A 26,922-nucleotide genomic window follows, 5' to 3' on the forward strand; every position below is an offset into this window, starting at 1 on the left:
ATGGGCTGGAGAATTTAGGGGTTTGGGGTTGGGTTTTTTTGTTTTGTTTTGTGGTGGTTTTTTTTTAATGATGTGCCTACCCTGGAGCAACAGCTTTAAAAGGACAAATCACAAGAAGTCATTATCTCACCCAACCTCTTTGCATGTTTCCTCCCTTCCCCCTCTTTAATTTTAACCTTGATCAGAGCCTGCTCCAACAGTCGGGCTCTTCCTTTTGTTTGACACTGTAGTAAAGTTGTAGGGTTGTTTGTGAAATATGTTGCCATGGAAACTAATGTGTGCTGCCATGGAGATCATGTCAGATCCAGCCTCACATCTTCACTGAAGACTCAAAGGAGGAAGAGAAGCCAGGGAGGAGAAATTCTTCCTTTAAAAAAACCAATTGTTTTGAAACATTAGCAAATCTAACAAGAAAAGTGACAAAAATTGAGGTCACTCTTAAACCATCAACATTTACTAATAATTCACACAATGTTTTCCACGATGTTACTTCTTTTAACAATGTTCTCAGAACCAATGTAGTTAAGGGCTTCAAAGTGTTGAACAAATGTGAAAAAACTAAGATTCATTTTTAGACTATCCAGATACCAAAACACCTTGCTCTACAGTTTTTCCAAGTCAAATAAATTCAAAAAGCACAGAAGGAAGGAAAAAACTCTTAACTGTAAAAGCTGCATAAAATGCATGTGGTTTAATAAGATAAATGAATCAAACAATGATCCATGCCATACATACGTTGTCAGATTAAGACCTTGATTAAAGAGACTAAGGAACTGAAGTTCATTCTAAAGAAGATAACTAAAAAGTCATCTAGGCATCTTTTTAAAGTGAATCGTGGGTACAGAAAACTTGTGTTTATTTCCCTGCCCTTTAAAACTCTGACGTTTCTTTTTCCTGCATTCTTTAAATGAAAAGGAGAAGCTGTAACTAAAAGCCACCACTAAATTACTTTAAGGACTTATGAGGTATCTTAAATCCTCCCAGTAGCCAAATCCTAAGCATTTAGGCTCCCTGAGCAAAACCTGATAGACACAAACTTTGTTTTAGCCCATTCAAATTAATTTTAAGCAGTCTCTCTAATCAGCGAGCATAGCCTTCTCGCTGTCAAAATTAAAGATATGTCTAAATCTTTGCCAGATCAGGGGCAAAGTAAGTTTGCTGGTTCATGAAACAACTTGAATCACTGATAATAAAACCTCTGAATGAGAAAACATATAAATGAATGTTTAAAGACCCATCATGAAGAGCAATCCCTTCCTGAATTAATGATAAATCTTGTCAAATAAAATATCTATTATGCTTTATGCAAGATATATTGCATCTCCTAATCATATCAGTTCTCCACACTTGATGGTTCTGCACAGAGCACTGACAATTTGCAGCCTTTTATAATTCACAAGCACAAAGATTTTTGTATTTTATAAATGCATTTGAGTGGAGACTAAGACTACAGAATTAAAATTCAACCAGTTAATTTTCTCTGAAAGAAGTGGAAACAAACACTGAAAATATGAAGACACATGTCTTCTTCCTCAAACTGACAGACTTCAGAAAAAGAAAATTAAGAGCTTAACTCTTGACAAAAAATTTACACCAGGGGAAACTTTGCAGGTCCTTCAGTCCATAGGCTTTGTCAGAGGAAAACAGTACAGATACCCAAGTGCCTGAAACCCATCCTGCTGTAACTCCACACAGGTTGCAGAGACCCTCCTCTGAAATCTTCATTTCTACACACTTACATGTGAGGCCTACATGTTTTCTTGTATAGAGAGGGTATTCCAACATGCTTTTCGGAAAACTAAATACATAATCAACACTTCTATACTTACAGTGTTAACATGCAGGCAGAAAACCTGCCATACATCCAATAAACCATGTTGTGGGGCATGTAACACTATTTTCAGAGTTCCAGCAAGAAAGAAACTGAATAAGGTAGTTACGCTGCACTGTACAAAATGAGGAGGACAAGTAGAAGCTTTCCACAACTACACAGTGATAAAATAACTTTCAGTAAATAAAGTGTATTTTAGGTGGAATAACATTCATTCAGTGAATAAAGTAAATTTTAGATGAGAATCAATTTTAGGATTCATAGATCCAGCTCACAAAAAAAAGTCTTTAAAAAATGTGCCTTAAAAATAGATTAATATCCTCCAGTGCTCCTGCTCTCTGAAAACAGCCGTGATCCAACCGCCACCTTGATGGGGACAGGCTGAAGCCCTGCAAAACACCCGTGCTAAGACCTGATTCACTGAGGTGCTACAACTTTAATTCTGTTTCTCTTTCACACATCTATTTTCTCACTATAAACAGGTATCTAGAAAACACTTTGCGACTTCTCATCTGCAAAGACTTTTCCTCACACACAGCAGGGGAAAAAGCAGATCATAAAACCACAGTAATTTCATTTTAACCATATCATGAATAAAACAAAGTTTATGCTGTATCTTGGATTTCACTTTCTTCCTATCTCATTCATCTGGCTACAAATGCATGAGGTAGCAGGTGGAAAAAGAGATTCTGTTTACCTGCAGTAGCAGTGTTTCTTCTATTTGGGGGCAGTCTAAATAATAGAGAAAAAATTCCAGGTAATAGTACCAAATATTCTTTTTCTGGCTGGCAGCTGCTGCACAGATCATAAGGACCAGCTGACACACTCTGCACCTGGCCAGTTTATTGACTTTCTGGATCTTACAATAGTCCCCAGGGAGAGGAAAACAAATATCTTAATTTTTTATTCCCTTGACATTGAATTTGTACAGTCTTACTATTCAGAAGGGCTCAAGATTTACCAGATACTTCTCCAGACCATGCAGGTCAACCCAGAGCCTGCCCCAGAGACTGCAAAGTCTAGACAAAGAAGAATAAACCTGGACTATAACCCCTCTGGCAGGCATTTACCCTGGTGAGAGATCCCAGGAGCTCTTTGAGTGGGCCAAATCCAAAAACAGCATCAAGAGATTGGGGATGGGAAGTAACAAGAAACAGATTCATCATGAACAAATCACCTCAAACCAATTTAATTTCCTTCCGCAGCAATGTAACAGTTTTTGTGGCTCAGGAATAGCACAAATCCTTTATACCTTGATTTTAGATAAAGTTTTTTGTATAGTCTCACATAACATACTCTTAAGAAAGTTTGAAAAACATTATACAGGTGAAGTTAATTCAGGCTGGATGGAGAGCTGTATCCAGTAGTTATCACTGGTTCTACACGAGCGCATAGCACGTACCTGGATGGATTCTTTGGGCTAGCCCTGCTCTGTTTTTAACTGGATGACAGGAAAGAGACAACTTAAAAAAAAAAAAAAAGAGCAAAACTCAGGAAAGCACAACCCATAGAGCTATACATATAATTGGGATTGGTTAGCAAAAATGTGGGGAAAAAAGACAGGAGATGGAGCAGGAAGAATGGTGCAAGTGACACCATTTAGTATAAAAGATTCTACTGTGAAGAAGAAAGAATATTTTTCTCTTGTGCTCCCAGTGGATGGGACTGATTACACCACAGCAAGAGTCAGCTTACATGTTACGAAAAACTTTCTAACAATAAAGAGAGCAGCACAGGTACATGCTTCCATGGGAGTCTGTGGACTCTTCATGCTGAGCAGCCTTTGAGAGCAGGCACCGAAGTTCCTGGCAAGCGCTGCAGGTATTGTTGCTCCTTCCTCTACAGGTCACTTGCAGCTCTGTATTTCTATGCCCTCCCATAACAGACATAGCAAGCAGTCATATGTGCTCAATAAAACTTATTCCCCAAGAACAGGAATGGTAAAGACTCATCTATAAGCAGTACATTTCAAAGAACAATGGCCAACAAAAGAGTACAATAGGATTGACCAAGGGGGGGGGAAGCTTATATCTTGGAATACTGTTTTAAACCCAGAGAAGATGATACATGTCTGTAAAATCACTGTTACATTGCAGTGAAAAGACAGTGGGAGAGGTATGCTATCTGTAAGCAAAATTTTTCTTTGTCTTACATAAGAGATGGCTTGCAAATGGTCACTGCTCCATTTTATCAAGTAACTATTTTAAATATCACTTCTAACTGAAAGATAAATAAATAAAAGTCAGGTAAAATGACTGTTTGTGATGAGAATCTGCCTTCTTGCAATTGAGGAATTACACATGGCGACAAAGTAATTGAATGTGGGGGTGTTTTTCTTTTTTCACATGGCATTTTCTATTATTTGCATACCTTTAGTAAGCTTTGCAGAAAATTGTGGGACACAACAAGATATGACAGTTGCTCTAATTTCTTGTCAAATTCTCCCTCTATTTTCAGCTGCAGTAAAAGACAAATGGGACAAAAGCAATGACAGGTACCCTCCTCACCACGTGAGGAGGGGGAGACAAATTGCATACACAAGTCATCCATTAGTTTAATGCAAAAGAGATTATGGAAGCAGTAGTCACTCAAGAGCAAAGGGATAAGTGATGCTTTTGCTAGCCATTACGCTAATGGTGAGAGCGAGGGAATGCCTGCATAATTGCCAGAGAGCAGGCTGAGAGAGACCTCTGGGGATCCAGACAGGGCACAGGGCACAAGAAAAACTGCTCAGCCCTAGCACAGGGATGACTGCTGACTTACAAAGTCACATGCGTCATTACAGACATCACACCCATCCTTGCAGCCTTTATCAGTTAAGCGTCGTCCCCTGGTTTGTTCAAGACCCCGTGAGTGAAATGTATTTCAAAAACATTGCCTAGGGGACCCATAGAGGGCCCCTAAAGGGTCAAGTGTTAGATTCCCTATATCCCCTCCTCAGTTCATATGCTCTTTCCAAAGAGCTTCCCAATTCAACCTTCAGTTGCAAATCAGGAAACTGTTCTCACCTACAGAGGCAAGAGCAGAACCTGGATTCACCACCCTGCGCTTTGCACACAGTCACACAGAGGCAAGAGGTGAGCTGCTTCCAGTGCTTCCAGTGCTTCCATGCTTCCAGTGGACCTGGGGCAACAAGAGTCCTTCTAAGCAAAACAGCCTTTACTGCTTTCTTAATAGCTGCCATCACATGTATGTCTCCACTCCTCAACTGATCTTCTGCCAAGCAGTTAACTGCCCTTGCACCTCCAGGGTTCAGTCAGTGCAAAACCACTTCTGGCCAATGCACATGAAAAACTAACTCCACCCATTTAAAGCAACACAAACCTGCTGAAATCTTAGTGAACTTACTTACCCACTCCACTCCAGGTGCAACTTCAAATGAGGCTTGCATGGCTGTTGCACAGGACTCTTCAACAGATGCCATGCACCAGACAGCAGCTCCTTTTTAGCCAGTGAAGGCTGGAAAGAGCTGGTATCTCTGAACTGCAGGTGACTTATTAGCATGAAGTCTAAAGCAAGGCATGAGCAGAGACCCATGCACAGCCACATGCTGTGACCAGCCCTGATCCCCAGAACTTGCAAGCCATTTCTCAGACTAGATGTGCTCCCTGCAGTACTGAATTTAAAAAGACAAACTTTATCAATCTGATAATTAAACATTACTATAAGCCACTCTATTGAGCATCATCTCTCACAGGCTTGGTACACTGCGCAAGCTCTTACTGGTAGGCAGACACTGCTAACAAATTTCTCCCTCATCTGTTGGCTTTTTGTCAGTCCTCAATGGTCACTCTTAATGCAATTTCAATTTCTTAATTAAATCTTCCCTGAAGTATCATTACAGGGTATTATTTCCCTTTGATTCCTTTATTTAAGATTTCAGAATAGAGACAGTCTCACCCTGCTTTCATGGGTTAGAAAGTTTCTCCCTTGATTAACCCTCAGAGAAGATGAGAGGGGTTTTTTTAAGTGATTAACATTCATGTTTGTTAAATAAACAACATATAAAAGGCCATATAACAAGGCTTAGGAGACTATAAAGGAAAAAGTGAGGCACAGCCTAGTTAAAAAAAAAAAATCAATGAAAATAAAAGGTTGTTTCTTGTTATCTTAAACTTTTCAGAGCAGAGTTTGTTTGCAAAAAGGGAAGAAAGACCCCCCATATCTAACTGCCACCCAGTGGGAGCAGCACTTTTTTGAGTTTAATAAAAACCAATGCTTTTCCTAGTGTACATAGTACCTGTAGTCACAGGGTCAAGGAAGAAATCTCAGCTTTCCTCCAGAAATAAATCTCCAACCAGCATGTACTGAAAGTTTTCAAATCATGAATCCTGTAAACACCCTGATCCCATAAGAGAAAGTCTCCAAACCAGAAGCCTTGAAAATTCCTACGCTGGCAGGGAGTCCAACTCCTGATTTTTCAATACTTATGGACAGAAATATTGGCTGAATACGTGATTACCCTTTGTACTTACAAAAGTAGTACATTGCTTTACATAGTTACGTGCTGGTGATTATGAATCAACCATTACTGCTTGTGACACCTCCCGCCAAACATAATGATACGCAGCCCCTCTGTTAAAGCAAAACTAAACTCTACAGGAAGAGAGACATGAATGATGTTAGCAACATACACTTCAAAAAAATGTTAATATGAACCACCACTAAAATATTGACCAGTAATTCCAGTCCTCTATTGCCACAGTCAACCCTGTAGTACAGATATAAGGTGAGATTTACATCATCCAGTTCTAGCTGTTTTGCTTAAGTTTGCATCGAGGCTCTCTCTTGAGAGGGCCAGCTTACCTTAAAATACCAAAAGGTTCACCCAAAGCCCACCTGCCTGCTACAGAGAGCCCATTTTTTCTTGGCTCAAGAGGGCTCAATTCTAGACAGCTAAAGTAAGGTGAGATATATGTAATACAACAGTGAGAGAAAGATCCTCAGAACATCCACCAAAAAGGACAGGACCTGTCAGCAGTCTCTGATAGCCATAACAATCCCAATAACCAACTTATACATGAAAACCCCAAGCCAAACTCATTGAGGTCTTCTGCATTTTGGAAGATTTAAATATTGTATCATGTACTAATAAGGCAAAGTCAAAAAAGTCAGAAACACCAGAAACACTTGTCTCACAAATGGCTAACATCAGACACAATTTTGTGAAATGCAGGGTATAGCACTGAGCTGCAGATCATCCAGTCAGCGTCTGTACACCAAAAACCTGATAACCATATATTAACACAATAAATACATAACAGCAGTCTACAGGTATTATTGTAATAGCCATTTTGTAGTAGTAAATACTTGGGAAGAATCTGAAGCAAGAAAGTAATAAAATACTCTGGCAACCTCTTACTACTGGCTCAATGAGTACAGAAAGTAGTATGAAGAGAGTTGCCATACCAATGGCAGAAACTAAGTACTTCAGTCATGTTAATTATGTAGACAAAGAAGGGACAGAGGCATGAGAATGTGAATTTTAGGATCAGCAGTATTCAGCAGATCCATGAAGACAGAAATAAGATGAAGAGACAAAAACTTGATCTGGGATTCAAATAAAAAGGAACAGAGGAAAAGGGTATTCACAGCAAAATTCTAACTTGCAGAAAGCTAGATGAGCTAAAGACTAAAGTAAAAAAGGATAAAAAAAATTACCAACATGAGAACAGAGCTGAATTTGGTCTGGTAAAATCAAAGACTAAACCCAAGACTAAATCCAAGACCTAAATATGGATGGCAAGAGGAAAGAAAGAGGAAGGGCAGGAAGGGGTCACATACAATAAACTGCACTTGATCCAGGTGAGGTATCAGCAAAACAGAACCACACAGGATGTACAGAGGTACAACTAGAAATGCAAAATTGTACATTAGGGGTTGGAGTTAGAAGAAATGTTTAGGAGTTAACACAAAAGGAGTACCTGAAAAAGAGGAACGTATAGTATAATGGTAACAAATTAGGAGAGGAAGGATATTGCAGGTACCAAAGAGGAAGGTGGGGTGAAGATTAACAGAAGATCTAGGGAGGATAAAATAAAACTGCAGGAAGATATCACAGAGGTTCACAGATTAGCAAGTGGAAAAGAGAACAGAGGATCGTGCACTCTTTTTTCCCCCACTACAAGGAGAGGGCACCAAGAGAAGGTACAAAGAGTCAGGCTCACAACTGACTAAAGGAGGTGGCTCTTGATGGATAGTTGAGCTGTGAAACTCATTTTCAAATTACAATAGAAGTGTAGATCAGTTCAAAGGAAAGCAGAGAAGGTTTCATGGAGCAGGTCTTTATTGAAGGGTACTAAATCCACATAAACACAATCAGTTAAGAAAGTTCCTGAGCAGAAAATGGTTGGGGTGGGGGTAAAGAAATAATATAGAGAAGTGATTTTCTCATAGCAGGCAAAAATCCCTGCCAAAAAGCTATCTCCGTTGTCCTGGTTTCTTGGGAAATCTAGACCAAAGTTTGTTACCCTTAGGTCTTCAGATCTGTTCACAGTCCACACAGGTGACTACTGTCACAAACACTTTAAGCCAGCATAAACTGACACTTCCACAAGGAGAAACCCCTTGCCTTCCTCCGCTTCTTGTTCCCAGCCCCTGCTGGGTGTTTGCTTGCACTGCCATATGCCTTCACGGAACAGTCAAGTGGACCTCATCTGGGTTAAAACCACATGGCATAAAATAACAGGTTACTTCTAACCCAGGTCACTTCCCAGACCCAGCTCTCCATGCAGCCACACAAATGCATGTCGTGACCCAAGGAACTGACTCACATATAGGAAAGAGTGGCTAGAAAAGCAGAAGGATGCACTGAGATTGTTTAGCCTGGAGAAGAAAAGACTCGGGAAATCTTATCAATGCGCATAAAGAGCTGGTGGGATGGAGTGAGGCAGACTGAGCAAGGCTGTTCTCAGTGATGTCCACTGACAGGACCAGAGGCAATGGGCAGACTGAAATACAGAAAATTCCCTTTAAGAAAAAAAAAAACCAACTTTTTTTTTGTTGTTGGTTTTTAACTATGAGGCCTGAAGAACACAGGTTACATAGATAAATGACCAGCAGATATGACATGACTTTCTACAAGGGCGTTTACATCACTGCTAGAAGAACATTTAAAGTCTGAAGATTTAGGGTCCACAAACTGAAAATGCTAAGCATTCCTGGCAGAGCATGACCAGGATCTCTAAAAGAGTCCCATTTTCATCCATGGACAGCAGCATACCTTAAAGGAAAGGGGAAAGAACTTTTCAAAATATAATTGTTCTTCATATGTAATACTTGGCTATCTACACGCAGCCTATAAAAACATTAAGCACAGTGATAAAGTTTCTGCTGTTCCTCTCTTGCTTCATCCACGGGCAGACAAGAAGTTTGACACCTCCAAGTTTTACCCCGATGACAGAACACTTGAAGCCTAGTTCTGCCTCTGGCTATGTGGATACCTGGCACCAGGGAACCAGTGAGACAGCAGAGACCCCCCTCCAGCCTGTCACCCAGCAGAAGGGGTGCAGCACCAGGGAAAGACCAAAGGGTAGCTGTATACACAGGATGCAAGGCAGGTGCTAGCAAATAAGCACAAGAAATTGGTGAACTGAACAGAATGAGAAATAGTCTCAGGCTAATAAAAAAATCCATTAACCTTCTCTTTCTTCATCTTACTTAGGAGATGACAAAGCTGCCATGTTATTGCTGCGCAGCGTGCTCTGAACAAGGAACCACTCAGTTGTGAAACAAATGCACTGTTGGGTGTTCACACTAAGCAAAATGCATTTTCCACATTCACGTTTTGACAGACTAAGCAGCTGGAGGATGGCCATCAACACACCAGAGCAACCCACAGGGCAAAGGGAGAAAATAAGTCTTTGCAGGAACAAGACAGATTGCCACAAAAGGGGAGAAAGAAAAAGCTCTTGAAATGGTAAAACTTTAACTGAAGCCATCATTTTTCTGTCCATTGCACGAGTGCCCAGTTTGACTGCCACAGGCAAAGCGAAGCCAAAACAGGACATTTCTTTCCTCGAAGGCCACTTTTTAACAGTAACGCTTTTCTGCTGCAGAGAGTTTGCCTTTGCTGTACCCTAAGTAAGAGAGCCCAGCTGTGTCAAAGCACAGGCCTTTTTGCAACCAAAAATATGGTCCCAACACCACTGAAACTAGAGGACCTAAAAAGTAGCACTATGCTTGATTTGCACCAGCTTTGGCTGGAAGGCCAAATGTCTTACAGGCTTGCTACTGAGGAAATATACATATGAGCCTCCAATGGTCATAAAAAAGGTATTTGTGAGGTGGAGATAACGATGAGGGGGGAAAAAATGGCTCCCAGCAGTGGTAGGGGGTGGGGGGTGAGGGGTGAGGAGGAGAATCTTGCTAAAATAACATCAGTGTCTAAACTGGAAAAGCTGAATTAAAAAAAAAGGGAGTCAGGACCCTGTTCAAGGTGATCTTTTAAAGCCAAAAAGCAAGCAGTGGAGGTGGGGGCAGGGAGGTCCCTCACTAACTTGCTTTTGTTTTCCAGTGCACAAGTGCTACCAAACTGTAAGCTGAAAAGTCTGTGTGGTCTCTGTCCCACATAAATAAGCAGTGAATTTTCCACAGTTATTTTAAGACCTCACAGGCCAAATCCATCCCTAGGTGCAAGGTCAGTGATTTAAATGAACTCAGCATCGCAATGAGATCAGCCCCAGACTTCCACGAAGTAAATACGATAGTACAACACTGTAATGATGATGTGCACTGGAGACAGTAGATTTTAAGGAATGGCTGTGTGAAGCAGAGAAGGTCAAGTCTCATTTTCTGCACTGTGGGAAACTGAAGCATTTTGAAGTTTTCCTTAAAGCTGAAGCGTAACAACAACCACCACCCTGCCACACCTCCATCTCTGATCTCTCCCAACTGGATCTGATCATTAAACAAGACTGCAGGGCTCCAGGTCCTCTGAACAGCTGCCAGCTGCAGTACAGACACATTCTCATGAGGAACATTTTGATTCTGTTTAAAACAGCACTTTTTTTTTTTTTTTTTTGACAGAAACCCATTCCACTGGCAAATTTTCATGCAGCTCCGCTACTTAATATGCCTCCCCTCCTCCCACACATGCATGCACCAGAGCTACTTCGAGAAGATAATTATGCTGCATGTTTGCAGTGCATTGGATTTGTTCCTCCCAGGTCACCTGTCTTCACTGGGAGTGATAGAGTCCAAAGAAAGGAGTCATCAAAATGAGGGTGATTCAATGTATGCACATAAATGACATGTATTCCCTAAAAAAATATGCAAGGAAAAAAATACATGGTTTGTTTTGTTTTTTTTTAAAGAGGCTTGGTAGCCTCAGGGTGGCTCACATGGCAACAAATTCAGCTCTTTACTCAAGCAGCCAGCTATTTGAAAAGGAACATTGTAATTATGCCGCCAACCAATCTCGATCAACAACAGAAGTGCATGTGATTTGTGGGGGTCTCTAGTTTTCAGCAAATAATCCACCAGTGCTCTGCAGATCTGAGTAACACTTGTGTCTCCAGCTCTTCCCTGTGACTCAGCATTCAGCAGGGCTGCCAAGGGCTGGTCCAAGCTCCTGAACCACACCTGAAGCTGGACTGTGAAGACACCCCAGCAGGATAGCACTGCAGGGACGTGAAGTGTGCACGGCGAGAGGAGGAGCATCACATTCTGTTAGAGGTCTCTGAGAAAGTCTGCTCAATGCCAACCCTCCCTGGCCTAAAATGAGGTTTTTCTTTTCCTCCAATGCAATGACATAAAAGTGGTTCTTTATGAGACAGAAGACCTGCTGCCTCCAGCAGATGCAGAATTCGATTGCTGACTTAAGCACAGAAAGTTTTTTACCCCCTACTTCCTTTACAAATTTGGGGGAGGCGGGGGGGAAACCCTAAAAGGTCTGAGAGGAAGCTAACTTCTTAAATTCGTTTATCATGAACTGCAATGTTAACTATGTTCCTCTGATGAGAAATACTTGGTTTGTATGAAGTCCAGCTGAGACCTCTATGGCTGCAAAGTCTCCCTCCTGCCATACCACCTATCAGAGACCATGAACATAGGATCGTGGGAAGGAGTTTATGGAAAGACAATGGTTTTGACCAAGTGGTGCAGCTGAAAAGCATTTTTCCGTAATCTCTCATCCACACCTTCTCACTCTTAAAGTTAGAGGTGAGCCCAACAACTTTCTGAGCTCTGATCTTAGGTCCTCTGAGGCTTGAAAAACTGGTTACCACACATAATCTGTTGCTTATCAAAGCTCTGACTGAATTATATTGGTATCCTATCACATGGGAATTTGTATCTGAATTCATATTCACCATTAGCTACCAGGATTCAACTCGGAAAACAACTGCATAAAACAAGCCAAATGAACATGCAGATTCCCACTGGACACATCACTGAGGCATGAATAAAAACAGTTCAGAAGACTAATACTGAACATAGATATTTTGGGCCAGATCAAAAGAATGGGATTTATGCAGAATTTAGGCATTAAAGTTGCAAATGGTACTCACTGCTACTGAGCCCTGCTTTCAACATAACAGGATTCAGGAACCTCGTGTTCTTGTTCTGCTCCTGTGCATCCCAGAAACACCGGTCTTGACATCCCACTTGCTACTGTGCATATAAAACACATGAACCGGCCCTTGGCAATGGAACCCAGAAACTCCCTCTCTACCCATTAAATCAGAGTTATGCTCCCTCTCGCGCTCTGGCTCAATGAATCTTCAAATCTTCTATGTAGAACATAACGACTTTGGCCAGATGGGTGTAAATCACATCCCATACACACTTAGAGGAGCTCCCTGCCTGTTAGGGCACGTTCCTAGAAAGTCACAGATCTAGGACTGATCTAAATCAGGTGCAAGAGAAATAATAACACCCCTTCCTGGAGAGGGCAGCTCCTCCCTGAGCAACAGGCCCTACCCAACACACCAGTTTTGGAGTATCTGCTTCCGAGGACCCGCCTCCCTTCAGGCACTGTTAACCAGCTTTGCAACAAACCCAGGGCACAAGCATGCCAAGAGGGCAGAGATGCAGCAAGCTGCTTTTGCCTGTATTACACTGGAAACAGAACCCCTGGGGAGTGCAGAGCAGGAACACTATTGCTGCCTGCACACAAACCAGTCTCATGCAGTCAACTCAAGCTACTCTGTTATGCCTCTCTTTTGGTGCAGTGCTGCACAAAACATGGCTCTAGCACCCTGGGTATAAGCTGGTAAGCTCATAGACTGCCATGTAGACTGAGGACCTTAGATCTTCATTTGCTTGACGCCTGCTTATCACTTTTCATTTCAGCATGGGGGTGTCCCCTCTCATGGTCCCACAGGGACTATTTGGATTAGCAATGCTGCATTTATATCCCTTTTGGTCCAGGTAGCTAAAGGAGATGAACTGGGTTTTCCAGTGAGGAAAAGAAAGCCTTCAAGTATTAGAAGGCCTTCAAGTAGATTGTTCTCCTGTCCATCTCTCAGAGCTATTATGAGGAGGTTAGAAGTCAGCCAACCACATTATTCATGATGACCCTTCCTGAGCTACTAGATGATATGGTGTTAAATCAGTAGACGACTCCTCAAACATCCTATTCTAGTCTTCCCCTTGCTGACCTAACCTGACAGCCCTTCTCACGCAAACCCCAAGCCTGCTACCACCACTTATGTACCAGCTTTCCTAAGGTGCATTGTCTGTCTGAAGTCAGTGGGACTCCCTAAGCAAGTAACATCATGCTGTAACACACAGAGCTGGCAGAATTAGGTTGGGAAAAATAGGTCGAAACAGGCATATATTTTACTTGGAGTCCAAACCTCAGAATCGTATTTTACCAACAAATAATTCATACACACATGCACAAAATCCCCATTTGATAACAATTAGAATGTCATTCTGATATGAGCTAGGCAATCAAGATACTTTACAGAAGCAGAGGCTCTGCCAGAAACATTTCTACTCCCACTCCAAGTAGAGGTTTAAACCTACAACCTCTCCCTCACAACCCTATATCCATTCTTTTATCTGTAATCAAGCAACTTCTTCCTGTATGATCTTTTGGGAAATTATTTCTTCCTCATTTCCCACTAGAGGCTTAGATATTTTTTGGTTTTTTTATCAAGATGGTGAGGGTGGAGGGTTGAGACACCCCTGCAGACAGCCTGGCCTGGGCCACTATCCAAGCTTCAAAAAGCCACCTTTGCAGGCAGGTCCAGGCAGACACACAAGAAAAGGGGAGAGGGCACAAGGGCAGTTCGCCCCTTTCTAGAAGTTCTGCAGCAACTTGCCTGGGCTTGTGATGATGACAAGACAATACAGCTGATGCCTAGAAGTAGTTACCATGTGGCTCCAACAAGCAAATCGAGCAGCTGATCCTCAGACCAGCTCTCTAGAAGTCACTGTCTGCTTCCCCCCGCCTCTAGGATTCACCTCTAGGCAAACTTCAACAGCACAGTTGGCAAGTTGTCCGCTCAGAAGTGCCCAGAACATTTTATCACACCTTTGATACAGTTTTGCTGAATTACCTGCAGCATGATTGCTTGTTATTTTGTTCCCATGTCCCAAACTTTTCATTCCCTCCCCACCAATAGTAAAATCATTCTAACACTAGGTTTGTAAACTGTCCTAAGCACTTTAGGATAAGCAAGTACCCTCTCCACACCTGCTCCTGCTTTATACACAGTTGACTGCAAAAGACACAAATATTTAAGAATACAGACTCTTACAATTAGGTGATATATGTTTTTAATTAGAAATGCCCTAATATAATTGCTCAAATACAGACACTAAGGTTTTAGCCTACATCATGCTATTGGGTATAGAGAATTAGTCTGAGTTATTAACCCATGTTTTAATTGCCTGAGACATAAGATTGCATGTCCTAGGAGCAGCCATCTGTGTAGCAAAGCACATTGGAAAGAACGACAGTACTTTGCAATCATGCAGCTCTTGCGGAGTGGGAAGGCTGAAGGGGGAAAGGAGACTATCAAGGAGAATGCACACTCGTGTGCAGAGAGGGATAGCCTTTGAAAATCTGCAGAGAGGATACTTTGACAGTGACAGTTCTGAGAAGCATGAATGAGTAACATAAAGCCAAATTTCAAAAGCAGGTAATGGTTCCACACCAGTGCAGAGCTCCTTGACCAACATAAGAAGTTCTGCCTTTAGGCAGGTGGGAAATGTTATTCTTTAATGGGAGCTTTGCTGATATGAAAAAAAGGGTAATTTCACATACAAAGCAAAATCTTTAAGGAACGTTAAGAAGTGGAAACCAAAATGAAGGTAAATCAGGTAGCCTAACACCATAGTGATGGGTCTCGGAAAGGAGTTCTACCACAGGACCAGGTTCTTCTATGTTGGAATCCTTTTCTAGCCTAAGAAGAAGAGGAGGACAAACATAGTTCAGCTCATTAGCCTTTAATACCTGCTCTGGTAGTAGCTCCTATGGTTGTTTCTGCTTTAGCCTACTGATAGAGCAATGAGAAAGAAATGTCAGTGCTTCACACTGGCACAGCAAACAGCCAGCTTCCCTATGATGCACAACTTGGCGGGGGGAGAGGAATCACAAAAGGCCAGACAGCACTGCCCTTCATCAAGCAAAGTTCCCAATAACTTTAGGAGGAGCACTGTTCATTTTTAGACCAAAGGGTTTGACTCAATAATATTTTCTCAGCATCAGGTCTCTACTGACTCAGGGCATGTATGTAGTAATTCTGACTCATGGTATTGACCCCACATTGACTACCATTTGAGAGCATGGTGCAGCCAAATTAGGCAAAAGTTCATCAAAAGACCTGACTCCAAATCTCTACATAGCTTCCATGGGCCTGTAACCAAGGCAGCAGACAACTTAACGGCTAATGGGCCTTTCATGAATCTTGAACCCCATCATCTTGGAAACATGTGTTCTGACTCCAAGATAAAACATTTCATCCACTTGCCCCCCTCTTCACATTAAGCATGTAGCGAGTAAACCTTGCTACTTAAATCAAGATGCTGCTTCAGAGAGTAAATATGTTGTTGCCTTTGTCTTCTTCAGACAACCATGCAGTCACACACAAAAAGTATAGATATTTTTCTATTAAAAATTCTAAGGCCTCTCCCATAGAATTTTTTTACCACATCATTAAAGCCACTTGACAAATAACCAAACATTTTATGGATGTTCTGCATTAGAATGTGAATTCTAAGTTTAAATTTTCCTGAGACTGCATTAAGATGCATGTACAAGACAATGTCTCCTACTTCAACAACACTATCAGTCTTCACAGGGCCCAGATTTCAAAGGAAAGCATCTAGCTGCCCAAGGACCATCCTCGGACATCAGATGATCCCATCCATCCCACTAGTTTGTCAAGTACTTGCAAGCATACCCACAGACGCCCAGGCAGGTAGCCCCACACACATTCATTGTGCCCAGTTGGAAGGACTGCAGCTCAGACGGTTCAGGAAGTGCCTTGCAACAGGCATCCAGCTCACAAGCAAAGCTCGATTATCTCCAACTTCATTTCTTCTCACCTAGCTTAGCAAAGTCTGTACAACATACAACGTGTGTTCTGCCAGAGACAGACTTTGGCAGGATAGTTTTTTTGCAGGGAGGAAGAGGAGTCACAGCAATGCTTAAGATCCAGAGAACAGCTCCTTGACCCATCTGCTCCACACAACCAGCACTCAGGCATCTCACCAGCATACAGCAAAGAACAACTTGTTTGACCATCTCGTCAAGCATCCTCCCACTCTTGCTCTCCTCTCCCCCTTAGGAAAAGCAATTTCCTGCTCCACCTCTTCTGCTTAGATATGTTTGGGAGTGGTATCCACCAGTCTTCCCTCTGCAAAAGGTATGCAGTGGGTAGCACATCATCAGATCTTCCCAAGCTTGCAGAATGCCACCCGAAATTTTACACGGAGACGTGTGAAAGCACTTTCCTGGCATAAGAACAACAGCATGCTCCTCCTTTCTCTTAAACAATAGGCCTGCTGAACCACACATTTCAGGACCTGAGAAACCTGATCTGGTAATTGAAGGTGCACATGGTACACGTTTTCCTATGGTATGGAAAAATTAATTATACCACATGACAGATTTCGTTCCTGGTGTTCAAGAGCTCATTAAAAAAACTACTTTAAAAGGTGCTAATCGAACAAATGCCTTTAACATCACAGACTTCCCAGATGACTCCTGCTATGGAGATGGATGACAAATCACTCTGTCAGTCATCTTTAAATTCCATATTGACTACATTGAAGCAATTACCCATTTATTTTTAGAGCATGTTCCATTTTAAACACAAGTGATTCAGTCCAAGAGACATTCTATACTGCATCACTATTTCACGGGTTAAAAACTCTCCAATTTAAATGGATTTTAATTCTGGGACAAACATTTGCCTTCCCCCCCCCCCCCCCCTTTTGCCTCTAGACATTGGTTGGGAATTTTAATTCAGGCTTCAAACCAAACTAGTGCTGGTATTCTACAAGCATCTGCAGAGAAATATAAAAATATCTGGAAAGTGTGAAAGAGCGAGCCTGTTTTGCTAAATGCATAAAATGAAACCTCAGCGAAGGTCTCAATAATAGCCTCCCTGACTGCTGTGCACACGCTCTCTCCCACAGACCTTCTGCTCTGCAGCAAGGGAACGCTGCCTGTGCTGCCGCGTCCTCAAAGAACTTTGCAATACAATGGAGCGCAGCAGTTCCCTGGGGAGTACGGTACTGATCATTTATTTCGATATTTCAAAAAAGAGCACCAGGGTTTCCCCCTTTTTTAAGGTGTAAAAGGAACAGCTTGCCGTATCACTCCCCTCCAGCCCCCAAGCCATCTCAAGGTTTATCTGCATTGTAGGCAATGTTCTGGACAAAAGGATGAGGGGCTGTGATCAAGCTTAGGTTGCTCCTAACTCATGGAAAAGGAGGGTGAGATGACAAAGTAGAGAGCTGGGGAAGGATACTCCTGAGCAGCAGAGGTTTCTGTTGCTACCGCCACTGGAGGGAGGGGACAAACGAGAGCTGCAACAGGTACTGCAGCAGGGGAACCCTGCTTCAGGCTCAGCTCCTGCCCTGCTTCAACCCAGCTCCTCCCTCTTCCCAAAGTAAAAGCAAGCTGTGGGGCTACAGCCTGCCTCTTGCCCCCAGCAGTCTGCTGCCCATGGCAACAGCCTATTTCACCTGTAGCTTGGACCAGTCTTACCGGTCCATATTCTGGCGAACCCACAAACATCTGAGATGAGAACATCTTGCCAAGGGAGAGTCCCAGCACCTCCTGAGGAGCCCTGCCTGAAGAACCTAAACCTCCTACTTCAGAACTGACAATGGGATACCCTAGCCATGGCACAGCTGATCCAAAATTCCAAGACTGAGTCACAAGCCCATTATACAGCTACCTAGCCACCATTCATTAACTGTAACTAAAATGACCCTGGGCTCCCTACATTGGAGAACCTTGCCATTTCTTCTTAATTAACACCAAAGATCTTGCTGGCCTCAAATCTCAGCTGGAAAACATCAGCTGGCATAGGAGGCATCTTAGCCTGCCCTTTGCTACTGGCTGTGCTTTTATTTTTCCTGTGTTGCATGCCCACCCCCCTCCTGAGATTAAGAGTAGAGACCAAAATATTGCTGTGTTTTAGGACAAATCCGAATTAGAACTTACATAAGTATGTAAGTTCTAGCCTGTTTTAGACTTCATTAATGTTCATTGTATCTAAGGCCAATAGAAATGTATTTCTAAGGAATTAAACCAAACCCCTGCAGTGTTTGCCACTCAGCCACTGCAGAATCACAACAGCACATGAAATCTTACAAGACAAACGGGTTAAAAAAAAAAAAAAGCTTTAAACAGAAGCAAAACTGACTCATCTCCTTATTGCCAAAACCGAGAAAGCCGCTGAGTGTAAACAAACAACAGACATCCCGAAGAAAAGGGGGCATTACAATTCCTTTTCATGCTTACAGGCAGATACACAAACTGGTATGAGCAGGACCATCCTCCAGCTACTCCCACAAGCCCATCCCAGGGAATCTGAGGAGCCGGTGACTCCCAGTGCACAGATAGGTCCTAGTTATACATGTTGGAAAGCTGTGACAGCTGCAGGTATGATCCACTCATGGAAGACACAAGTGTATTTGGATACCCACTGAACCTGTTTTGGGCGGTATTCATAAAGGCATACTTTGGCTTCCCCTCTACAGAACAGGAGGGAAAGTGAGCCAGTGCACTTATATAAGGCTCAAGCTCTCCTCCCTGTTATGGGGTGATCTATGGATGCTGAAGCCAGACCTTGCAGGTACTACCTAAGTAGTTTCCCCCAGACTTAGGGGTAAGACTAAGGACCAGAGAAACAGGGAGATTGAAAGGAAAGTAATTGTGAACACAAGTTACATTGTCCAGCAAAGCCCATAATCACAAACTAAAATACTTTGGAATAATTACTTTTTTTAATTAGTAAAAGCCTTTCTGTTTGAACTTTGCAACTTGCCTAACTGGTGGGGGAATGGGGAGATTGTCCTGGAGGATTTTTTTTTAAAAAGTAGCTTTCAGAGTTGAAACCACAGGGGCAACCTTAATACTCTAATGCAACCTTAATACACAACCTTAATGCATCCACAAGACAGATTTCCAACAACTTCAAAAAACAGGTAACCCAAACTCTTTCTTTGAACAACTCTTGGCCTGACACCAGCTATCCAACACCACCACTCTGCCCACCTGAATTCCCCCCCCCCGCCACAACCACATATTTTACAGTATTTCAAAAAGCAGCTAATAAACTAAATTTTGCTTGTGCTATTTATTCAAGTAATTGCATTGTTTGTAAGAAGACTGTTCAAGAAGAGGCAAGGAGAAGGATTTAACATTGCCTTGAACCACCGCTACTTAGCGCCAGACAGAGCACGTGCGAAACTCCACGAAGCTTCACAGGGATTATCTCACATTCACAAAGAACGCTAGATCGCGCGCCATGTACATGAAACACAAAGCCACTGAAAGACGCACTTCAGTAACAAGTGTTAGCCAGTTATTTATTGCACTAATATAAATACCATGTTGTTTATTAGAGGGCATTTAAAATACTGAGTATATGGATTTTGCATCAGTTCTTTGGGATGCTCTGAGCACATGTACACAGTTTGCTTTCAAATAAATCACTGCCACATCTGGATATTGATAGTTCCTGATAAAGTCACTGAGTGCAGCAGTTCACGCTCTGGCCTGCTCTGGTTCCAAACGAGTAAGCTGATGAGAAGGAGCTGATTGCTACTGAAAAAGGTTAGGAGTCCAAAGCTCAGGTCACATTAAGTCAGCAACACATTAGCCTATGTATCACACGAGTGATACAACACGTTATCCATCACCAACTTGCACACCGCTCGCTCCTCACAAGCGCCGGCCGCCTGACCAAGCACTCTTTGTTCTGAGCTAACTCCCCACTCACCCTCCTGAAACAAACAAGCAAACAGACCCAGCATTTCCTCTGTAAGGACACATACGCGCTTCCCACCCCCCACACTAGAGTGAGACTGCATCGACAGGATGTGTGTTGTGTGTTGAGTAAGCACGCACTTCTTTTTACATCTAATTCTGGTTCCAGTGTGAAAATCAACATTGCACCTGTCTGGTCCAAATGGGCGTGCGTTTCGGAGACAGAAAGAAGAGAAGCAGAGAGAGCAGCCAGGACACATACCGTACTCCACTTCTTCATAAAACACACGTACTACACACAGAAATGATAATCCCTTCTTAGTGGAAAATCCAAATTTTCAAAATGAATCCCCAAGCTAAAATGAATTACTGTAATAACTGCAATCCTTGTGTGAGTGCTCATCAGAAAGGCGCAGCTGACCACCTGCTATGTGGCACTGCTGGCACAGCAGCACCCTGCCCCAAATCGCTGCCATGTTCAGACAGGGCCAGGTGCCCTACAAAATGAGACAGTAGTGCTGGTAAATACGTGGACAGGAGCACAGCCTGACTGACTGTTGTAGAGTCTCACTACGCACTTCTGCTGAGTGCAGCATTTAAAAAAAAAAAAAAAAAAAAGGCACTACTGCAGCTCCAAACAGCAGGATGCAAAAATCTAAACCCAGGCCAAGCAATTCCTTCTGCAACTACAGAGAAACACACGGGAAACGATGCGAGAGGCAATAGAATGAATTGTATGTTCCTGTGTCAGTACAAACCCATTATGTACGCAGGCTGCGAAATGAGAAAAGCAGCATTTGACAACGCTACAGGCTGGGGCGATGTTCTTAATCTACTTATAATAAGTTATTTTATTTAATTGCCAACGAAAAAATGCAGTTACATAATAATGCAAGATAATAACCAAAATATGAAATCACAAGATTGGCTTACAGCAATAGAGCGGGGGGGGGGGGGGGGTGCGGGGGGGAGAAGGCAGTTTGTGCTTTAAATTTTGCTGCATTGTCAAGGAGCCAAGAACCAAATCTGGGGGCTTCTTTTACAGGGAAGAGATGTAACCGCCGAAAATTCAGCTCGGGACTCTTTCGCCACCGCCTGCGCGCATCCACATCCCCAAATGATGTCAATCCCCGCTGGCACGTCGCTCATCATAATTCTACACTATTTGTTTGCTAGTGAAATTCAGCCGACAGGGCTGACGGCCAAGCCCGTAACCCACCAGGGCCCATATGCTCCACGGAGAGCGCACCCCCACCCGCCGACCACCCCCCACCCGCGGAAGTGCCCACGGACACGGGGAGGGTGCGGGGGGGCGTCCCATTCCCGCGCAGCCCGGCGCCAAGGCACAAAGGCGGGCACGCGCGGGGCCGGCCACGGATGACAGCGCACACCCACGACCCGCCACCGCATCCCGCCGGCCCCGGGAAGGGCCTTTCCCGGGTGCGGGGCTGCCGACAGCCCCATCCCGCCTCGCACTTCGCCGCCGGGAGGCAACACCCACCCGTGTCACCCACCCACCGACCCTCACCCGGGAGCGGGCGGCACCGGCCCCCCGTACCTGGACAATGCCGGCCTGGGCACAGCTCATGCTCCCCCGGCGAGGGCAGGTCTCACATCCCACACGTGGGGCTCAGGGCTCGCCGCCTGTCAGCCGGCAGGGAGGGAGGCAGGCAGGCAGGGCGGGCGGGAGGACGGGGTGCCGGCGTGTCAGCCCCCGCCGAGCCGCACCATAGTCCAGCACCGGCTGATACGCCCGCAACGCCGCCGCGCTCCCTCCTCCTCCTCCTCTTCCTCCTCCTCCGCCCCACTAGCCTCCTCCCACCCCGCCGCCTGTCGCTGGGTACCGGCCGCCTGGAGCCACCCACACGCCGCGGCGGGCGCCCGGCAGCGCCGCCCGCCCGGGCCCGGCCCGGCCCGGCCCATCCCGCCCCTCAGGGCGCCGCCTCCCGCCCGGCCCGGGGGCGGCCCGGCCCGCCGGGGGAGCGGGTGGTGACCGCGGCCGCCCGGAGCAGGCCGTGCCCCGGCCGGCCTCCCCGGCCCCTCAGCCCCTGCTGCCCGCCCGGGGGTCGCTCAACCCCCGCACAGCAGCCCGGTTCCCCTCAGCTGGTCTCGCAGGGACGCCACGGTGCGCAGTCCCGCGCCCCGGCAGGCACAGGGGGGAGCTGCCATGCAGCACGTGGGCATGGAGGCAGGATAATTCACCTGTTCTCCTTTTCGCTCCTTCGCCCGGGCCTGCAGCCCTCCCACCGAGTCCCCACCAGCGCCCAGGTCTCTGGGGTGGTCGTTAGTGCCTTTCCCCCACATGCTGAGACAACTGCTTGGGTAGCACTGCGGCTTCAGCAGCTGCGCCTCCTCCCCTGGGGAGCACACCATTCAACACCCTCAGCTCCAGCCTCTCCTCTCCTGTCACTTCTCCTGGGCAGTGCTTTATGAGCAGCACCCCTGGACAAAGAAAGCCCCGGTACTACAGCTGGGAAGAGCACAAGTTTTTCAATGCAGTTAAGAAATGGGCAGAGCTGCTATAGGCTCGTTTCTCCCACAAGTCTCCCATTTGTCCTATCCCTGGACAAATCTGCTTACCAAAAACAGACCAGGAGTGCTGCTGGGGCTGCAGGGAGCAGCAGCTCCTACCAGCAACAGGCTGTCTCTTCACCTGCCTGTCAAAAGGGCTGAAGACCAGCTCTTCATGTCAGCTGGAAGAGGAAAAAGGTCCTGCAGAGGTCTGCTAGCCCCCTCACCTCATTTTTCTAGATAGATGTTTTCAGATAATAGTTGTTTTTTTAACCATCCTGCTGGAGTGGATTTTTCCCCCCTATGCTACTAAATACATAAATTTTTCAAGAGTCTTCTAAATCTTAGGTTGTATCCTGAAGCAAAGACATGTTGATAAAAAAACACAAATATACCCAGTACCATAGAATCACAGAATGGTAGGGGTTGGAAGGGACCTCTGGAGACCATCTTGTCCAACCCCCTGCTTGAGCAGGTGCGTATCACAACTGCAGCTAAGTTTCTAAAACCATCTTTGCATCCTCCACTCATACAAATTTCTTTGGAACCAAAGATTTACTGTGGTTGGTGCCAATGCAAGAACTATTTTTTCTTCTAATTTTCTAATTGACACACTTTGAAATATTTTCAGAGACATTGTGGCCCCTAATTTCCACTTGATGATCTCATTTCCTTTCTTAAAGAGGTGAAACAGGAGAAATTAGAACCTTGTATCAGCAGAAACCTCAGAAGAAAAATAAAATTGAATTTGAGAAGGAGAATGGCTTGGTGTTTTATTACATTAGTGAAAGAAGAAATACGTCTACAATCAGAATTACCAGCACACAAGACCAGTGAGCAAGCTAGTTCCCCGTGCAGAGTGGGGAGAAAGGGGGCCCTGTCACAAAGCCAGCTCACCAGCTCTTCCCCAGGAACAAGGCAGATCAAAAGACATACCAGGCCATGAAGGCCACACAAGCAAATTAATATGCATCTCAGGACATGTCTCTGTGCAAACACACTCTTCTGCAGGTGTTTGAGAAATTCAGTTGATGTTTGGGCAAGCACACTGTCTCTCCTCATCCAGTGAAGCCATCCGCTGATCATGGATTGTGGTAGATCATGATAACAAGTACCTACAGGAGCCCTCCAGCCAGACATTAACCTCCTAGTTTTAAAGCCGTGTATCAATGCTTACACTGAAACTGCCCATGGTAGACATGCGATTTTGCTCTTGCACTGTGAAAGTCTAAATAAGAAGGAAAAAAATAAAGGTGGGGGATGAGTCAGAGGCGTGGAAAGATGAAGTAGTTTGACCTCCTAACCACGATGATGATGCCGACGAAGTGATATTTGGGGCACTAAAGCAAGCTTCTGGCCAACAGAACCTGGTCCTGATGGGTGACTTCAACTACCCAGACATCTGCTGGAAGAACAATACGGCAGCTTGCACGTCATCCACCAAGTTTCTGGAATGCGTAGAGGACTGTTTCCTGATACAAATGTTAGATGTGCCAACCAGGAAGGAGGCACTGCTGGACTTGCTATTCACAAACCGAGAAAGCCTGCTTTGTAATATCTCAGTTAGTGATAGCCTTGGCTGCAGTGACCACAATATTGTGGAGTTCGGGATCCTGCTGAGTGTGCTGAAGGTCAGCTCTAAGACAAGGATTCTGGATTTTAGAAGAGCAAACTTCAGTTCACTCAGGGCTCAATTGGGAGGGATTCGATGGGAAGCTTCCATGGAAGACAAAGGAGCTAGTGAGAGCTGGGAATTCTTCAAGAACTCTCTGTTGGAAGCACAAAGCCAATTTATCCCCTACAAAGGAAAGGGAAGTAAGCAGAGCAAGAGGCCCCCATGGCTCAACCATGACCTCCTGGGTCTACCCAAATCCAAAAGGGAAGCACACCAGAAATGGAGAAGTGGAGGATTATCCACTGAGAACTACTAGGGCATAGTCAGAGAGTGCAGAGACGCAGTTACAAAAGCAAAAGCGGAATTTGAATTGAAACTGGCTGTAGACATAAAAAATATCAAGAAAGGTTTCTTCAAATATGTCAACCATAAGGAGAAAAAGAAGGAAAACATAGGCCCACTGTTAAACGGAAAAGGACAGTCAATCACCAACAATGCAGAAAAGGCAGAGGTCCTCAACACCTTCTTCACCTCTGTCTTTACGAGCACTGTCGCATCCCAGGCTTTGGGAACAAAATTGCCAATTGAACCAAACACCGACCCACCATCGGTGAAGGAAGAGTTAGTACATTAATTACTACAGGAGCTTGACCCCTACAAATCAATGGGCCCTGACGCCATCCACCTGAGGGTGTTGAGAGAGCTGGCTGGCATCATTGCAAGGCCACTCTCCATAATCCTCGAGAAGTCATGGAGAACGGGGGATGTCCCAGAGGACAGGAGGAAGGCAAATGTTACCCCTAGATACAAAAAGGGCTCGAGGGAGGATCAGCCTTACTCCAATCCCTGGGAAAATTATGGAATGAATCCTCCTGGGGGCCATCATAAGTCAATTGAAGCACGTGACTGGGAAAAGCCAACATGGCTTCACTAAAGACAGATTGTGCTTGACAAAGCCGGTGGCCTTCTGTGACAAAGTGACAGGCCTGGTTGACATGGGGCGGGCAGTGGACATTGTTTACCTGGACTTCTCCAAGGCCTTTGATACGGTCCCTCACAGTCTCCTCCTGGAGAAATTAATCCGTTATGGCCTAGACAAGTGGTCTGTGCAGTGGGTGGGGAACTGGCTGACAGGCCGCACTCAAAGGATGGTGGTAAATAGCTCTTTCTCAAACTGGCAACCTGTCACAAGTGGAGTCCCCCAGGGATCGATATTGGGCCCAATGTTATTCAACATCTTTATAAGTGATCTGGATAACGGCATCAAGTGTAGCCTGATGAAGTTTGCTGATGACACCAAGTTGAGTGGGCAAATAGACACTCCAGAAGGGAGAGCTGCTTTGCAGGAAGATCTGGATAGGCTGGAGGAGTGGGCCAGCAAGAACCTTATGAAGTTCAACAAAGAAAAGTGTAAGGTCATGCACCTGGGAAAACATAATCCAGGAGTGCAGCACAGACTGGGATCCACCTGGCTGGAGAGCAGCTTTGTGGAAAAGGACCTGGGGGTCCTGGTGGACAGAAAGCTCAACATGAGTGAAGAGTGTGCTGCTGCGGCCAAGAAGGCCAACAGGATGCTGGGTTGCATCAAAAAGGGCATCGCCAGCAGAGATAAAGAAGTCATTATCCTGCTCTACTCAGCACTTGTCAGGCCACACCTGGAGTACCGTGTACAGTTCTGGTCCCCTCTATACAAAAAGTATGTGGACAGGCTGGAAGGGGTCAAGAGAAGGGACACCAAGATGATCAAAGGATTGGGAAGCCTGCCATATGAGGATAGGCTGGGAGAACTGTGTTTGTTCAGCCTTGAGAAAAGGAGGCTTAGAGGGGATCTTACCACTGTGTACCAGTACTTAAGGGGCAGCTACAAAGAAGATGGAGACTTCCTTTTTACACGGAGTCACATGGATAGGACAAGGGGGAATGGATACAAATTGCTCTTGGGGACATTCCGATTGGACACGAGAGGGAAATTTTTCACAGTGAGGACAGTCAACCATTGGAATAATCTCCCCAGGGAAGTGATTGACTCGGCCATGTTGGACACCTTCAAGAGTCATCTGGACAGGGTGCTGGGTAATCTCATTTAGACTCTGCTCTTCCCAGAAAGGTTGGACTAGCTGATCCCTGAGGTCCCTTCCAACCTGTGATTCTGTGATTCTGTGACCAAAGGTCACACAGCAAGTTGCTGGAGGAGAGCAAAGAATTGACCCAAGCCTCCTCACTCTTGATTCATTGCCCCCTCTGAGCTTTTCCCTGACTCCTTCTCCTCATGCTGGTTACTGGTGTATCCTATGTCATGTATTAGTCTCAGACATGAATCTCATCTTCAAAGGTGGGTGCATACATTCATTCTATCAAAGACATTAAGTTGGCTAAAACAGGAAAAATTGATAAATGCACATGCTCTGAAAACTGGTCTAAATCCTGCAACTCAAACTCCAAGCTCAATTCCGAGTTGTAGAGGCAGCCTGACATTATGGGAACCAAACCCCCCATCAGCACATTTCAGGACCATAAGACTTGAAGCACAAGGCCTTGCCATGCTCTGCGGACCTGGGGAGAGAA

General features: G+C 44.7%; 1 protein-coding gene across 4 annotated transcripts in view; it reads right to left on the reverse strand.

Annotated features, from left to right (window-relative positions):
- Positions 1–22,013, reverse strand: part of HECW1 (HECT, C2 and WW domain containing E3 ubiquitin protein ligase 1) — a 273,075-nt gene extending 251,062 nt beyond the window's left edge. For all 4 annotated transcript variants that reach the window (XM_064443833.1, XM_064443832.1, XM_064443830.1 and 1 more), the window contains exon 1: positions 21,790–22,013. In XM_064443833.1, the coding sequence (XP_064299903.1) occupies positions 21,790–21,819 (30 nt within the window). In that variant the 5' untranslated portion in view covers positions 21,820–22,013. The remainder of the gene's footprint in view (positions 1–21,789) is intronic.
- Between the last annotated feature and the right edge of the window lie 4,909 nt (positions 22,014–26,922).

This window comes from Phalacrocorax carbo, chromosome 2 (assembly GCF_963921805.1).
Source record: "Phalacrocorax carbo chromosome 2, bPhaCar2.1, whole genome shotgun sequence".
Lineage (NCBI taxonomy): Eukaryota > Metazoa > Chordata > Aves > Suliformes > Phalacrocoracidae > Phalacrocorax > Phalacrocorax carbo.